Source organism: Pseudorasbora parva, chromosome 9 (genome assembly GCF_024679245.1).
Source record: "Pseudorasbora parva isolate DD20220531a chromosome 9, ASM2467924v1, whole genome shotgun sequence".
In the NCBI taxonomy this organism is placed as follows: Eukaryota; Metazoa; Chordata; class Actinopteri; order Cypriniformes; family Gobionidae; genus Pseudorasbora; species Pseudorasbora parva.
Genome location: NC_090180.1, coordinates 38,413,712 through 38,429,370, shown reverse-complemented (window position 1 = coordinate 38,429,370; position 15,659 = coordinate 38,413,712). Strand labels below are relative to the sequence as shown.

Below are 15,659 nucleotides of genomic sequence, written 5' to 3'. Positions count from 1 at the left end.
TTCCTAATAAATGTCTTTGTTCTCTTTAAAACTGAGCTGGTTTTGAAAAAACTCCACCATCTCCTACAAACTCTTGAGTCTTTGTAAGAATTTTTGTTATTTTTTTTATCATAATAAAAAAAAAAAGTTAAACAGGTCAGTTATTAAAGGTGCACTATGTAGTATTTTTGCAGTAAAATATCCAAAAACCACTAGGCCGGTGTTATATATTTTGTTCAGTTGAGTTCTTACAATATCCCAAATGTTTCCAACTATTTGTAAATTGTGAGAAAATTGCTATTTTATCCAAGGAGCAGGGATGTCTGAGGGAGTCACCCGTCAATTGCGTTAATGTCAATGTCACAGAAGCCGCTGAGCGAACGCACAGAGTAATGTCAAAACATAATTTTAAACACACTTAAATGTATCTAAAATGATAAACAGAGCTGCGTTATGTCATACTCATGGTGACCGGAAAAATGGAAGTGGCGCCTGCGACTGTGTCCCGTCCTGTCATAATAAAAGTCCTGCTCTGCTTCATACTAACAGTAACGTTAATAACCGCATCCATGAACATGATTTCTGCCTATCCCGATTCTTTTCCACTGACTGTGAGGTGAAGACCACATGTCCCAAGATGCTGCGCTCAAACTTGGCGTCATCAAACTACACCTTTGTTTTGAATAGGCGCCTTCTAGCAGACTGAAAAATTACATAGTGCAGTTTTAATGTATTTTGGTCACAGACATAGTTTTCTCTTAACTTCCTGTGAGAGCCTTTGCCCCATATATGAACGTGACAAAATGATACATATATTATACAGTAAATCGAGAATATGTTTTTTTGGCAGCACTAATTCCCTGCAAACAGAGTTTAATTGTCTTAATCTAGAGAAAGTCCCTGTGAAATAAGAGCTTTAAATCCTGTTTTAAGTGCAATACCATTATAATAAATTGAATTGTTTTGCTCATATTAGCATTTAAAAGCCCTCTTTTAAAGAGGCACAGGTGTGCATCTCTAACCCTGGCAAATGGCAATAACACTCCTGTTTTGTATAACAAAGGCACTTGACAAATATGAGGCATCTGTGCAAAGCTACACTGGCACTTCTTTTGCTACAACTTCTCAAAATTTAAAGATTTGCTGCAAAGCCATTACATTAAACTGGGTGTTGCAGCAAAACATTTTTTGAAATCTGACTAATTAAGCTGCACAACAGCACATGATGTCCTGGTCACCATGTTGAAGAGCCCAACCAAGCCAAGCTGATGCATTTACTAAAACGACTGACACACTTTACTTCTACGTTCTGTCATGCAGGGCATCTCCACTGACTCGCAGAGAATCCCTCATAATGCAATCCAGTCTTTCATTTAGGAAAATTCAGCAAATTCTTAAACTTTCACTCAATGAACGTTCTCCACTGATATGTCGATCTATTTAAAAACGTATGCTTATCTCAGCATGTCAAATTTCCTGTGACAGTTATTTGTCATCATTGGTCCAGGTTCTGTTTACTCTTCTATAATTATTATTCAGAACTCTTTAGCTGATCAGTGAAAACACCACTACAAAAACTGATATATATAACTAATATTCAATGCTGATGCAGGATGTGTGTCCACACACACTCACTTCATCTGGCCTTCTCTGGACAGACTTCACACAGATGTGAATGTTCTTCCTCACTCGTTTTTGGAGGTGATGTCCTGATGTAGGGACACAAAGTGGATGTTAGATTCTGTATTTAGACCCGTGTTTGTCTAAATAAACTTCCTACAACTTCCTACAGTCAGGAGTCTATTTATATTTGTGTGAACCTGTACCCAGATTCTCACCTCAGTCTTGGCTCTCCTCCAGCGCACTGCACTCCCAGGTTTAGACATACCTGAGGGAGAGAAATGATTTTACAGTATTTTTATAATAATAGAGAAATGAAGTTGGCAATATAAATGTCAACCAGCCCATGGTTACTATAATCTTGTTGAACAAGGATGTTGATTATTCAACATTTCCTTCTTCCCTCGCGAGTAAAAATATTTTGTCCAGAAATCTTATACCACTTTGTTAAATTCGTTAAATTTGATTTAACTTTAAATTACTAGATTTCATCAATCTAGTAATTTAAAGTTAATATCATAATATCATTTAGGTACATTATTCACATTCTTTTAACTTAAATCCAAAATATCTTACAATGGGTCAAAAAATTATATAACAATATTTCATGACTTGCCACTGAATGGCCTTATAGCTCTATGGAGCAAATGTGCTGTTCCGCAGGGTCCTAAAGTCCTGCAGATCATCTCATCAGTATGCATTCAGATACACATGTAGACATTATAAAATAATTTTGGGGTAATTTTTTAGCATTTGTATTTTTAATTTTGAGCATTTTTAGGTTTTCTATGTATAATGAAGCATTCTTCGTATTCCATTAATTCCTAAGGGGGTCAAATTGACTCACGAGGGAAGGATTTGTTAGTTGTATTACAACCACATAAACTCCTTAAATCCAGTCAATATTTTGTGTATTCGTGGTTCAAGTGTGACAATTTTTTTTGAGTTTGGGTCAAATTGACCTGAGGAAAGGTTAAAATAGGATATTTTCCACTGAAGAATATGTTAGAATTACAAAAGTATAATAGTGACTAGGCTTGCTACTTTACTTGATTTGGTCACTCACATATAGATGAAATCAGAACCATGAATGCCACGGCTGCAGAAACACCTCCCAGCAGCCGCCTGTAAAGATTATGATGTGTCATTAATCTATGAGAAGAAAAGCTTTGCTCGTTTTTCACTACTTGAGCCACACAGACAGAAATCTCTCTCACACACACAGTCACGCACACTTTCATTACCCGGAGGAAATGGCAACGCAGAGGCACAGAGTGAGGATGAGGAGAAGGACTTTCCGGAGCACAGTTTCTGTAACAAACATAATCACAATCTAATATACCATATTCATCAAAAACTCACTGTAGGCAAAGATGGGAGCTGTCGCTCTTTCATTTGCCCTTTTCTTCTCACCTGATGTCTTGCTAGTGCTGGATGAGCTATAACAATTGAGGTGACAGACAGATGGAGGAGGAACATCCAGGAGACCGCTCACTGATTGGCTGAATTGTTCATGGGTGGAGCAAGACTCGCACGGCGGCTCCTCCTCTTCTTCAAGCTGAGTCTGAGGAGGCACTTTATCAGAAGAGGAAACAGGATCTATGGGATCTATAAAGAAACACAAGCACATTTTCACAAAAAGTGAACCGGCAACTATTTTAAACTAGCTGTTTCACATAATCTTCAACTCCCAAACTAGAATCCCCCTAACCGTAGGTGAAGCTGATAGGTGTATCTTTTTCAAAGCTCTGGTCCAGCTCGTCCCATGATGATGAGTGGATTGGGGTTATCGGGTCAGATCTTCTAAAAACACTTCCTTCCAGCCACGACTGGCACGATTGGCTCATATCGCTCAGCAGGCTGGCCAGTGACCTTTTTGCCCGGCGTCTTCGTCTAAATATGCTAATACACACAATCACACATGTTAGGTTTCCATGTTTTATGGGGAGTTTGTTTCATAGACATAATGATTTTATACTGTACACAATACAAGTACAAGGATCTTGGATATTGCCATCTTTGTAGGGTATACCTGAACACCACACACACACACACACACACACACACACACACACACACACACACACACACACACACACACACACACACACACGCTAAGGTTTTATTATTTTGCCAGATAAAAAAAAGAAAGCTTTTTGACCCCCAGAGACCCCAGCATTAATATTTATGATGTATTGGGTTTTTCAACCTCAAATATGTCTTTAGGAAGCCATTAGTCATAAAAACTAGTTCATTTTGGCACATTTGTATCAGAGTACAATTTGGAAAAAAATATTCAAAATTGCAACATTTAAAAAAAATTGCAACATAATTAATTAACATTAAAGGTGCACTACGCAACTTTCCGTCCACTGGAGGGTGCCAATTCTAAACAAAGGCGTAGTTTGATGATGCAAAATTTGAGCGCAGCATCTTGGGACATGTGGTCTTCACCTCACAGCTGGTGGAAAATAGGACTCGGGCAGAAATGGCGTTCATCCATGCGGTTATTAACGTTACTGTAGTGTGAAGCAGAGCAGGACCTTGTGGAGCTGAGCATGGCCGCTGGAGCGATTGTTACACAAATACCCGCCTCGCGAACAGCAGTACTTTTATTATGACGGGACGGGACACATTCGCTGGGCGCCTGCACTGATCCGCTCTTCCAGTTATGATTCTGATGTATTGCAACTCTGTTTATCATATTAGATACATTTAAAGGTCCCGTTCTTCGCGATTCCATCTTTCAAACGTTAGTTTGTGTAAAATGTTGCTTTTAGAGCATAAATAATACCTGTAAAATTATAAAGCTCAAAGTTCAATGCCAAGCGAGATATTTTATTTAACAGAAGTTCCCTTTCAAAGCCTACAGCGAACTACCATTATGGTAAGAAGCGGGACCTTTCCGGGCAAAGTGCGCTAAGCTGTTGTCCAATCACAACACGGGAAGCGCTGGCCCAATCAGAACTCTAGGCCGTTTTTAGGACAGAGAAAACAGTGGTGTACAGATTAGTAAATTGTGTGAAAAATACTGGGTTTTTGTACACGCGAAACATGAACTCATGTTATATTGCACACTGTAAACACAATCAAAGCTTCGAAAACACGCGAAGAATGGGACCTATAAGTGTGTTGAAAATGATATTATGACGTTACTCTGTGCGTTCACTTGTTCACACTGCTAAGAGTAAAGCGCTCCTGCCAAATAAAACCCGTGAACCGAGGGTAACGCAGATATGAAGCAATTGACAGGCGACTTCCTCAAACGCTATGCTGAAACGTCCCGGTCCTTAGTTAAAATAGCAATTTTCTCACAATTTACAAATAGTTGGAAACATTTGGGATATTGTAGGTACTCAACTGATATAACACCAGCCTAGTGGTTTTTGGATATTTTACTGCAAAAATATTACATAGTGCACCTTTAATTGCAACCATTATTTTTTAATACAGTAAGGAAAAGTTTTGAATTAACAAGATAATGTATTTGAAATATATCTTAATATATTTTAACCAGTAAATATACAGTCATGAAAAGTTTAAACCTAAAGCTGCAATAAATATTCATTTCAACGCATATTTTAAATATATTATTTTTACCACCTAATTTAAAAATAATATATGATATTATACTAATTGAGACAATAATGACACATAAATCTAAGAAAATTAATAAAAAATTATAATTTTTGTACCATTCATTGAATAGGCTCCAATTGTGTGAAAACGATTTTGTTTTACTTTGACCCAAAATGCCCAGCGTTGCATTTTTGCTACACTCAGAACATTTAAGTACATTCAAAATTTCACTGCATGTAAGCCTTTTCTTATCATTAGTCAAACACTAAATAGACAATAAATGAACAAATGATAAAACCAAAGAAGTTTGTTCTAAATGTGTTATTAAAAAATTATTCACATTAAACTGTCATCTGACTGGAACCATATTTTGTGACTTTAACAAGTCTGTGGCATGTAAACTATTGTTGTGATCAATTTCAGATTGGCAGGTACTGTTATAAGTAGTTTTACACAGATTAATTGAAAGATAGGTACTAAATAACTGCTTTATGCAAACATTGCAATTCTGCTTTGCTTGGTCTCAGGGATTTTATCATGAAATTAAGTACGAGAGCCCACAATATATTGTGAATATACAGTAAATGTGAAATATTTAGCACAGGTGGAACCAAGTGAAACTGTAACTGAACATGGCTGAATAAATCAAAGAAGAAAAAAAATGTGTAAAGTTTAAAAAAAATGTTGAAATCCAGTTCATTCAAACTCACTGCACACACAACAACAACAAACAGTCGTGAATCTCACCGGATAAGATTCTCTTTGTATGAGACGCTGGTGTGTGAGGGAGTCAGGGTGACGTTACCCTCGTCGTCTGTGCTAAAACTGTCCTCTGTCAGAACATAATAACCATTGGCTAGGAGACGGGGGCTTCGGCGACACGCACACACGGAGCCCGTCAGCGGATTGGTGGAGAAACACTCATAGGAGGAGTCAGAGAAGTGGGAGACGTCAAGACTGAAAGAGAGAAACAGCATTAATGTATATACTTAAAGAAAATAACAAGAAAGAAGTTATGAATATATGTTGCCGCTGCCTGTCTACATGCTTGTACCTGTGACAAAAATGTTCAGCCTCCTGCCTCCTGGTCTTAATCGGAGAGCCTATGACAAACATCAGGTTACAACAGTCTTATCAATGAATGTGCGCAAGATAGAGAAAGAATGAGGGAGACGTGATATGAGTGAGGCACACGTACTTGTAACCGCTCCTTTGAAGAAGAAAGCCATGGCTTACGCTGCTGCCAAACCTATAATACACAAAATAACATTCAGCATGGATTGTACATAATCTACCAAATGCACACATATTGCTCATGTGAACGCAATAAATACATTTACTTTCTATTATTTCGTTTTCAATTTTTTTGAATAAACCATAAAGGTTGTGACACAACAAAAACGTTCTAAAAGGAAGATCAAGTCAAAGCAAAAAATAAATATAAAAGTTGATCATTAAATATGAATATGAATAAACCAGTACTGGTTAATGCCTTGGTGATTGTAAAGAATGAAAAAGACAAAATAATACAAGTTCAGTAACACAAGAGCACATTTGCTCTCTGGAAACAGGACCAAAAGGAATTGGAATTACATACATGCTTTTCAAATGGATTTCTAAAAAAAAAATAGGTCACATGAGAGTAATTTACAGCATTTAAGCATTTCTTGTTTGTTTGTTTTTATGTTAAAATTTGTGTAAAATAGATAAAATGTACAAAAATACATGTATTTTATAACAAAATGAATTATTTATAGAAAAATGGGGAGGGATGTCTGACAGGATGTAAAGGGAGATGGGGATTCAGGATGGGGAGGAGGGAATCAGGAAGCCATGATGATACAAAAGGGGGTGATGCTGGCAAAGTAGGTGGAGACCAGTTACTGTACTTCCTGTTAACCACTTCCTGGCTGCAGATAAACGATTGGCTGATCAGAGTGTCATGCATGTGTACTCTGCTGCAGCTGCTTAGAGAAGCAGAGGAGACCAACGGAAAATATCGAGAGAGCACAATAACCCATGTTCTCTCTCTCTCGCCCCCCCCCCCCCCCCCCCCACACACACACACAAAGCACTTTGTTTGTTTTCTCAAAAATCTGTTCCCAGAGTCATCACACGACACGCTTCTTTAACTTATGTTTGTGTTTGAAAAGAAAGTCCCTCAAAACCCTCACACGGATTTCCTGTAGTCTGTGCGAGTTACACGAAAATGACTACAGGATTATGAACAACATTACAAGATTATTAGTATAATTGAAAGTTGCAAATGTATAAAAAAAAAACATGGAAAACAAACCTTTAAAGCATTACTGAAATGCATGCAACCACAAAACCACAGAAAACAGAGCTTCATAGATATTCTCCAAATATAAATCGGACTAAATAATGTATTTGTATTTGTATTGACTTCCAATATTATGTTCTTAATTATTTAATGAGAAATTGGGATTTAGCCCATGTCAAAACTATTTTAGCAAATATTTGCAGTTGTGTTTGATGTTTCTAAAAAATAATATTTGACAATGCAATATATATTTCTCAGATATTTTAATTTATGTTTTCTGAGATTTATTTGTTTTTGTTTTGTTTTAAATCCTCAAAAAATCGTAATGTACAGTCTACCTTTTTTAAAAATAAATTAAATGGTCGTCTACCTTATATTTTTCACTTCATAAATAATTTGACTTAACATTAATAATAATACACGATTCATTTGAAGGGAATAACATAATAATTACTGTTATTTAACTCAGAAATAAACGAAATCTGGCGTCCTGGTTATTTTAATGCTTCTGCGTTCAGACCATAGGAGTCTTTGTTGCAAGGCCTGCAGCAGATACGATGCGCGAGACACATTCGCACACACGCCGAACTGAGAGTTTATATTGTATATAGTAATTGTACAATTCCATACTTCTGAAATCTCAGCGTATAAAAATAATATGTAAAGTGATTATGCAGAAGCGTAATGTGATAGTAACATCCGGTTTCTTCTCGCCACATTCTTTAGCGCTGAATCTGCACTTCATCTACCCCACGAAATATACAAGCAATAATATTAAGAGAAAAACAACACTTACCTAAACCACGGAGAATGCGGATAGCGGTGAGTGTCAAGTCTGTCAGCTTACTTGCAAACATTGGCATGCATGAAGAACCACGCCTACAGAGAGAGAGAGAGAGAGAGAGAGAGAGAGAGAGAGAGAGAGAGAGAGAGAGAGAGAGAGAGAGAGAGAGAGAGAGGGCGCTGTTCAAAACAAAACTTCTCTGAAGAACACATTAGTGCTTGTGCACCAGTAATGCATACATATTTATAAATTACTTGTATTTATAAATTAATATGCATGTTCTGTAAAGCTGCTTTGAAACCAAATGTATTGTGAAAAGTGCTATTCTTCTACACTATATAAGTCCATTATTAAAAAAAATATGAAATTACGAGATGAAAAGTGACATACAATTTTAACTTTTAATCACATATTTATGATTTACTATGCCATAAGTTGTACTTTTTATCTCATAATTATGACTTAGTGTCTCATGATTTATACATTTTGTCATACTAAGGATTTATGTCTTAAATAAGAAAAGCATGATTTTCCTCTTTTGTTGCAGAAATAGGCTTCCATTGTTTGGACAAAACAATTCTTCATAAAATACTTTCTTTAAAATCTCTTCGTCTTGGTTCCACAGAAGAAGAAAATAAAGTCATACAGGTTTGGGAAGACATGAGATGTAAATGTCTGAGCTTTGGAGCACCAGATAATATATGCAGCCTCAGAATCTCAAGAGTACAAAGACTGACATAATCCTGGAACTGTCATTTGAATTTTGTTTCAGCTTTTAGTGCATGTGTGAGATAAAAGACAAGTTATACATTTGTAAATGGTTAATGGGATGAATTATTTATCATTTCAATTCACATTTAGGAATCTTTAGTTGGATAGTAGATTATTACACTATTTATAGTTGATGTTAGTACTCTTTTTACTTTAGAATCCTTATAAATATTACAATTCAAAAGAGAGTATTGTTCTTAGGCTGAACACAGACTCAACAAATGTTTCCTAAAGATGTGGACTGATAACTCGACTGTGTGCAAATGAACTAAAGTAGACCAGAATAATCTCTAGAGTTTCTCTGCAATGTGTGAGGATGACATCATGGAACAGTTACAGTTGTGTGTAACTCGTGGGCCTCTACTACCAACACCCTTCTCTGGGGATGGTTACGTAAGATAAAACTCTGAGAGTGACTGAGTGAATATTTTTTTATTGTTCAATACTAGATATTTTGTTATTTACACTTAAAAACAATAATAATTACATAAAATATAACCAATGCATACAACGTGAGTTTTCCTCAGTAAGTCTGCGCGTTGGGCTCTAACAGGTGTGTAGCGTGCATGTCTCTGGTCATGTTGTTTTTCTCTCTGAGTTTGGCCTGTAGTAACGTGTGCTCCACCACTCCCATCCGAACATCCATCTGCTCAATCTCCTGCTTCAGCTTGGTCAAACTCTGACGGATCTTCACCACAGGAGCTGCAACACATGGACGAGCATTAACTCCAGCTCACATGAACACACTGCACCCTCAGTACGGTGAAAGAGTGTTTGTTGTGTGTGGTTTACCTCCATCAGACATGCTGCTGCCTTTCTCTTCCATTTCCTGTTTTACTTTCTCTAGCTCCTCACTGAGCTGAAGCACAAATATATTTGCTTAATGAATGCTATTTGGAAATTGTGTGACTACGTGGACATAGTAAGACTTTGCGCATTTATTTATTAAAAGCAATGATCCTTATTAATTGCTACTGTGTTGAAAAGATGGTCAAATCATTGTAATGATCTTTTTTCCTTCTTTTTTTTTTACTCACCTCAGCCAGAATCCTGGTTCTCTCTGTGACGCCTCCACTGGCCTCCTGATAAAGCTCTTTTACCTGACGAGCAAAAACACATGCTTTTGACCATCCTGTGTTTTGATTGGTTAAGGGTAATACATTTTTGGGGTTTTGATTGGTCGAGATGTTCACCTTGTTGAGCTGTGCTTGTGCTTGCCGGTATTCTGAAATGAGATGCTCAAGCTGAGTATTGAGATATTTCTCACGACTGCTCACTTTCTCCAGAGTTTTACTGATGTCCTCCCTCAGCTTAAACAGACAACCCTGAACACACACACACATACATACTTAGGTTTAATATTTCACATTATTATCCATTTAAAAAATATTTTTAAGAACATCTGTGATGGATGGATGGATGGATCATGGACAACCTTGGCATCATGCAAGGACGTGTTGATGCCATCTTGATGTTGATGCATTTGATCAAGGTGAATCCTCCAATCCTGAAACACAGTAACCGTTTAATCAGTATTCCACCAATCAGGATCTCTCCATCACCATGCTGGTGAGATACAACAATTAAAGGTTGAAGACCTTGTTGTCGGTGCGGATCGTGACTTTAAGTTGCGGAAGAACTCGTTCCACCTCCAGATTCCACTCCGCAGCATCAACATCTGACTCCAGAACCACTGCAGGCCTTGAACCACTGAGCTCCTAAACACACATATCTACCAGTTGACTTTTACTGTATATACTGGGTAATTCAAATCATTTAATGCAGTTAGTAGTGGATTATCCTGCTTAAACTATAGACATTTGCCAACACTGACAAGTTAAAGGGTTAGTTCACCCAAAAATGTAAATTCTGTCATCAATTACTCATACTCAAGTTGTTCCAAAACCATTGGACTTCCATTTATCTTCGGAACATAAAAAGATATTTTGGATGAAATCTGAGAGCTTTCTGTACTCTCAATTGACAGCTACGCAACTACCACTTTGACACTTCAAAAAGTTCATAAAGAGATCAGAAAACTAATCCATAGAGGAATTGAGCAGTTTGGTCCAAATATTCTGGAGACTCGATTGTTTCATATGATGAACAGATTGAACTTAGGCTTTTATTCACATTTAAATATTGATCAGTGAATATAAACAGAAGCTCAAACGTGCTGCGTAACATGAGAATGAACCTCATTGGCTCTTGCTGAAGCTCAAACGTGCTAAGTAACATGAGAATGAACCTCATTGGCTCTTGCTGAAGCTCAAACGTGCTGCGTAACATGAGAATGAACCTCATTGGCTCTTGCTGAAGCTCAAACGTGCTGCGTAACATGAGAATGAACCTCATTGGCTCTTGCTGAAGCTCAAACGTGCTTCAAAAGATGAGAATGAACCTCATTGGTTCTTGTTGAAGCTCAAACGTGCTGCGTAACATGAGAATGAACCTCATTGGCTCTTGCTGAAGCTCAAACGTGCTTCCAAACATGAGAATGAACCTCATTGGCTCTTGCTGAAGCTCAAACGTGCTTCCAAACATGAGAATGAACCTCATTGCCTCTTGCTGAAGCTCAAATGTGCTACATACGTAGCACATGGGAATGCACCTCACTGGTTCAGAAAATTGGGACTAAACAGCTCAATTCAAATAGATTAGTTTTACAATCTCTTTATTACATTTTTGAAGCATCAAGTGTCAGTTGTGTAGCTGTCAATGTGGGGACAGAAAGCTCTCAGATTTCATCTAAAAGATCTTCTTTTGTGTTCCGAAGATGATCGAAAATCTTATGGGTTTGGAATGACATGAGGGCGAGTAATTCATGAATTACTCATTCAATTACTCAAATTCATTAAGAATTTTCCTTTTTAGGTAAACTAACCCTTTTAAAGCTTAAATAAAACTTACACTCGGATTGGTTCTGGTCTTCAGTGCATCTAAATCAAGCACGTCCTCTTCCTCATACTCCTCATCGCCCTGCTGAAGATGGACATTTTTAAAGAATGCTTGTGTGACTCACTGTCATTCACTTAACACATGAGTCTCTCTCTCTCTCTCTCTCTCTCTCTCTCTCTCTCTCTGTGTGTGTTTGTGTGATTCACTCTCACGTGTTCCACTTTATTGTGTGAATTAGGGGATAGTAGTAAACATTTATATTATGATTTTCTCTATTTATGTTGACAAAATATATGACTTATTTTATTTTAATATATTTTATTGCTTTTTAATATTTAAAATTGCAACAAAATTTATACCAAAAAAAAAAAAGTTAGCTAGTTTACTCCAATTTACAATGAAAAAACTTGACAGATAGCAGCAGTAGGTGTAATTCAGGAAGGTGAAGCTTAGAATAAAGTCTAAGTGTGACTCACTGTCATCTCTTCTTCCACTTTACTGAGTGTGAGCTCGGCATCATCTTCCTGCACACAGTCATCATCCACCTCCACAGACGGGTACAGAGGCCTGATAAAGAGAGAACACCAGCTTCTTGTGTGTAACAGAACGTAGCAAAGAGCATAATCCCAATCTGCATTCAGTTCATGGTGTGTGCTGTTATGTGTACCTGTTCCAGATAAATCCTTTACTCTTTAATGCTTTTTCTACCAGCTGGTCTAGAACATAACAGACATGCTCTCCAGATCCAGACTTCAGCTTAGATGGGGGGAAATCAACCTGGCCACCCTATAAACACACACACCCATACTGTGATAATCATGAAGCCCAATGCATCGACGCACACTTGTGAGGGTGTCATCAGTGTAATAATGTCTCACCAGGGCACGCAGCTCAGACAGGATGTTGGAGACGGTGGCGTTGGGGTCGTCGTACTCCTGCGGTGTGTCAAACGACCGTCCACACAGGGAAATTAACCAGGCAGAAATTACACTAAACATATAGAACTGCTCTCCGGGATTTGATAACACGTGAGGGCTAGAGACAAAATAATGCCTGAAAAACAGAGAAAATAATATTATGTATTTGGACAAATCCCTGTTTGAGAAGAAACACAGATCCAGTACACAAATATTTGATTGAGTTTTAAATGATTCCTAACATTTTACTTAAAAGTAACCCTAGTCATGTTTTTTTTATTAGGATGAAGGTTGCTTTCATATTGAGCTTAATAAAGATATTGCTTTAGCTTTTCTAGAACTACTCCAAAATGATATATATATTTTATTTAAGTTTTTTTGTCTTTATTAATTATCAGTTAATATGTCTCTATGGCTATAAGATTAAAATATACAACGTGATTTGGATTGTGTTATTAGTTAATTGTTTAAAAAGCATACACGGTACATACACTTTACTTAAAGCCTTTATATATAATGTATTGTAAAAGTATTTTTAATTAATTGTATGGTCTCATTAATAATATAACCACATGTTACATTATAAAACGCATATATTAATTGTTACACATTTATAAAGTATAACGCGTTTAAACAGAGACTCTGCAAAGCATTTTAACTTTGGTTACAATTATTTATGAAAATATATAATGCTTTATTGCGTACGTTATGAGTATTTATAATGCATTAAAGGCTTTAAGTAAAGTGTTGTTACCGCATATCATAATTAAACATCATCAAATGATCATGCCTTATAATCCACATATAAAGCAGCGATTCCGAATCTCTAACCTGGACAGAGGTTTGATGTTGTGTTTGTCCAGAACCTGCTGCTCGTAATCCAGAACTTTGAGTTTATCCAGCAGATCCTCCATTAGCACGAACGTCTGATAGAGCGAACCGGGTCCGCGCTCTTCCTCCTCCGCCATCCCTCTCTCTATCACTGTTCACATTTAACAAGCTTTATTGGCAAGACAAAAGAGCTTTATTACACATTATAGATATGTATACAGGCACATATACACACATATTTCTCCTACTCTCTGTGTATTTTTAGCAGTCGTTTCCAACAGGCTACATCAGCCGACTCAGGATGTTGTAGTTACTGTCGCCAAGAATGACGTCAGACAGGATGATGGCCATGATAGGAAACAAAATAATAGCACTCAATAGTGACGGATCATAATAAACAGTGATCAATTATTAATAATATAAAATGTGTAACCTGTAAGTAAAAAGGCAATAGCAAGCAGAGACTCTTGATATGACTGTTTGAATGAACGTTTTGTGCAAGAATCCCAGTGCTGCCACCACCAGCTGGAGGAGAAGAAACGGCCTGTGGCCATGTTTGTGGTTTTATCTACATTCCACAATGTGCATGATTAATCTATTTAGTTTAATTTCTACTTATTTTAACCTAACTATCGTTCAAAAGTTTTAGATTGGTAAGATTTTTTAATGTCAAAAAAGTCCCTTCTGCTCACCAAGGCGGCATTTATTTGATCCAAATTAAGAAAATATTCGGAAATATTTTTAACAATTTAAAATAACTTTTTATATATAGTTGCTGCTCAAGAAACATTTATTATTATCAATGTTGAAAACAGTTGTTTCATTTTTTTCCCCAAGATTCTTTGATGAATAGAAAACTCAAGAGAACAGCATTTATCTGAAAAAGAAAGCTTTTGTAACATTATAGATGTCAATCACTTTTGATCAATATAATGCTTCCTTCATGATTATTTTCTTTAAAAATAAACATTTCTTACTGACCCCAAATTTTTGAACGGTAGAGTAGGCCTATACTGTTACACAAATTCAGCTTTTCCAACACAGGAATAAATTACATTTTAAAATAATATTTAAATAAAAAAAACTATATAACTATAATATAGTATAACATAAACTATAACTGTAATAACTACTTCACAATATTACTGTTTTTGTTGCATTTTGGATGCAGCCTTGGTGAGTATAAGTGACTTCTTTTAAAAACATTTTAAAAAAACTTAATGAGCTAAAACTTTTGAATGATATAGACTATATGAAAAATGTTTAGGCATAATGTTTTTGAAAAAAGTATATAATGTTCACCAAGGCTGTATTTATTTAATGTAAAATACTATAAAAAATAGTAATATTGTGAAGTATTGTTGCCATTTCAAATAACAATGTAATTTATTCCTGATGCAAAGCTGAATTTTCACAAGCCATTATGTAGACATTAATGTATCATGATCTTTCAGAAATCATCTTAATATGCTGATTTACTGCTCAAAAAAATATTTCTATTTTCTTTAACGTGGAAATGGTTGTGCTGATTATTTTTATGGAAACCATGATGCATTTTTTCAAGGTTTCTTTGATGAATACAAAGTTTGAAAAAGTTTTAAAAAAAACATTATGTAAGTCTTTAATGCCTCTTTGTTGAATAAAGATGAATACAATTTCTTTATCATTGACCCTAAACTTTTGAAAAGTAGTGTATATTATGTACTTTTTCACACACATTGTGTTCTGTTTCCTACTGTATGCCTCATGTTAGGTTGCTATGTGCCGGGCAGAACCGCTCAGCTGTTGAGATTAATTCCAAGAGATCTTTTTTTGGCTGATGGGTCACTCTATGATGTTGGTGTGTGTATGAACATGAGCGTTTGGAGATTCAAATGTTTTCATGGCCTTCTGAGGTTCAGTCCCCAACTTAACTACCAGAGTGTAGGACAGAATGTTATCTGCCCTATACATGCTAATCAAGACACAAACGCAGAGTAAAAGGACACATTAGACA

The 15,659-nt window shown here is 36.4% G+C and overlaps 2 protein-coding genes across 6 annotated transcripts; both read right to left on the bottom strand.

Moving 5' to 3' along the window:
* Positions 1–509: 509 nt before the first annotated feature.
* Positions 510–8,347, bottom strand: tmem71 (transmembrane protein 71). The gene is made up of 10 exons (XM_067452525.1): positions 8,259–8,347; positions 6,377–6,427; positions 6,233–6,281; positions 5,926–6,135; positions 3,311–3,501; positions 3,013–3,207; positions 2,844–2,910; positions 2,666–2,724; positions 1,818–1,867; positions 510–1,688 (listed from the first exon to the last, which is right to left on the bottom strand). The coding sequence occupies exons 2-10, from the start codon at positions 6,405–6,407 to the stop codon at positions 1,665–1,667; spliced, it is 876 nt and encodes a 291-aa protein (XP_067308626.1). The 5' UTR covers positions 6,408–6,427; positions 8,259–8,347; the 3' UTR covers positions 510–1,664.
* ift57 (intraflagellar transport 57 homolog (Chlamydomonas)) lies at positions 8,298–14,140 on the bottom strand. Of its 5 annotated transcripts, none has more exons than XM_067452520.1 (13): positions 13,912–14,133; positions 13,664–13,814; positions 12,794–12,968; positions 12,583–12,701; positions 12,392–12,482; positions 11,928–11,999; positions 10,616–10,735; positions 10,453–10,524; positions 10,211–10,342; positions 10,055–10,117; positions 9,810–9,876; positions 9,527–9,719; positions 8,298–8,341 (listed from the first exon to the last, which is right to left on the bottom strand). In XM_067452520.1, coding segments are annotated over exons 1-12 (1,242 nt in total). In that variant the 5' UTR covers positions 13,913–14,133; the 3' UTR covers positions 8,298–8,341; positions 9,527–9,540. The 5 variants fall into 5 exon arrangements, with proteins under 5 accessions (XP_067308621.1, XP_067308625.1, XP_067308622.1 ...); XM_067452524.1 differs by lacking the exon at positions 8,298–8,341 and having other exon boundaries at positions 9,435–9,719; positions 13,899–13,976; positions 14,097–14,140; XM_067452521.1 differs by lacking the exon at positions 8,298–8,341 and having other exon boundaries at positions 9,435–9,719; positions 11,928–11,996; positions 13,912–14,135.
* Between the last annotated feature and the right edge of the window lie 1,519 nt (positions 14,141–15,659).

Bases quoted from the DNA above. Each gene is read 5' to 3' on its own strand.
- tmem71 (XM_067452525.1), bottom strand. From the start codon at position 6,407: ATGGCTTTCTTCTTCAAAGGAGCGGTTACAA. The intron at 6,136-6,232 runs GTACAAGCATGT...TCTCTCTTTCAG, and splicing joins GCTGAACATTTTTGTCACAG to TCTTGACGTCTCCCACTTCT. The intron at 2,725-2,843 runs GTAATGAAAGTG...TAATCTTTACAG, and splicing joins TGCGTTGCCATTTCCTCCGG to GCGGCTGCTGGGAGGTGTTT.
- ift57 (XM_067452520.1), bottom strand. The intron at 10,736-11,927 runs GTAAGTTTTATT...ATGTGTGTTTAG, and splicing joins AGACCAGAACCAATCCGAGT to GAGCTCAGTGGTTCAAGGCC. The intron at 9,877-10,054 runs GTGAGTAAAAAA...TTTGTGCTTCAG, and splicing joins GAACCAGGATTCTGGCTGAG to CTCAGTGAGGAGCTAGAGAA.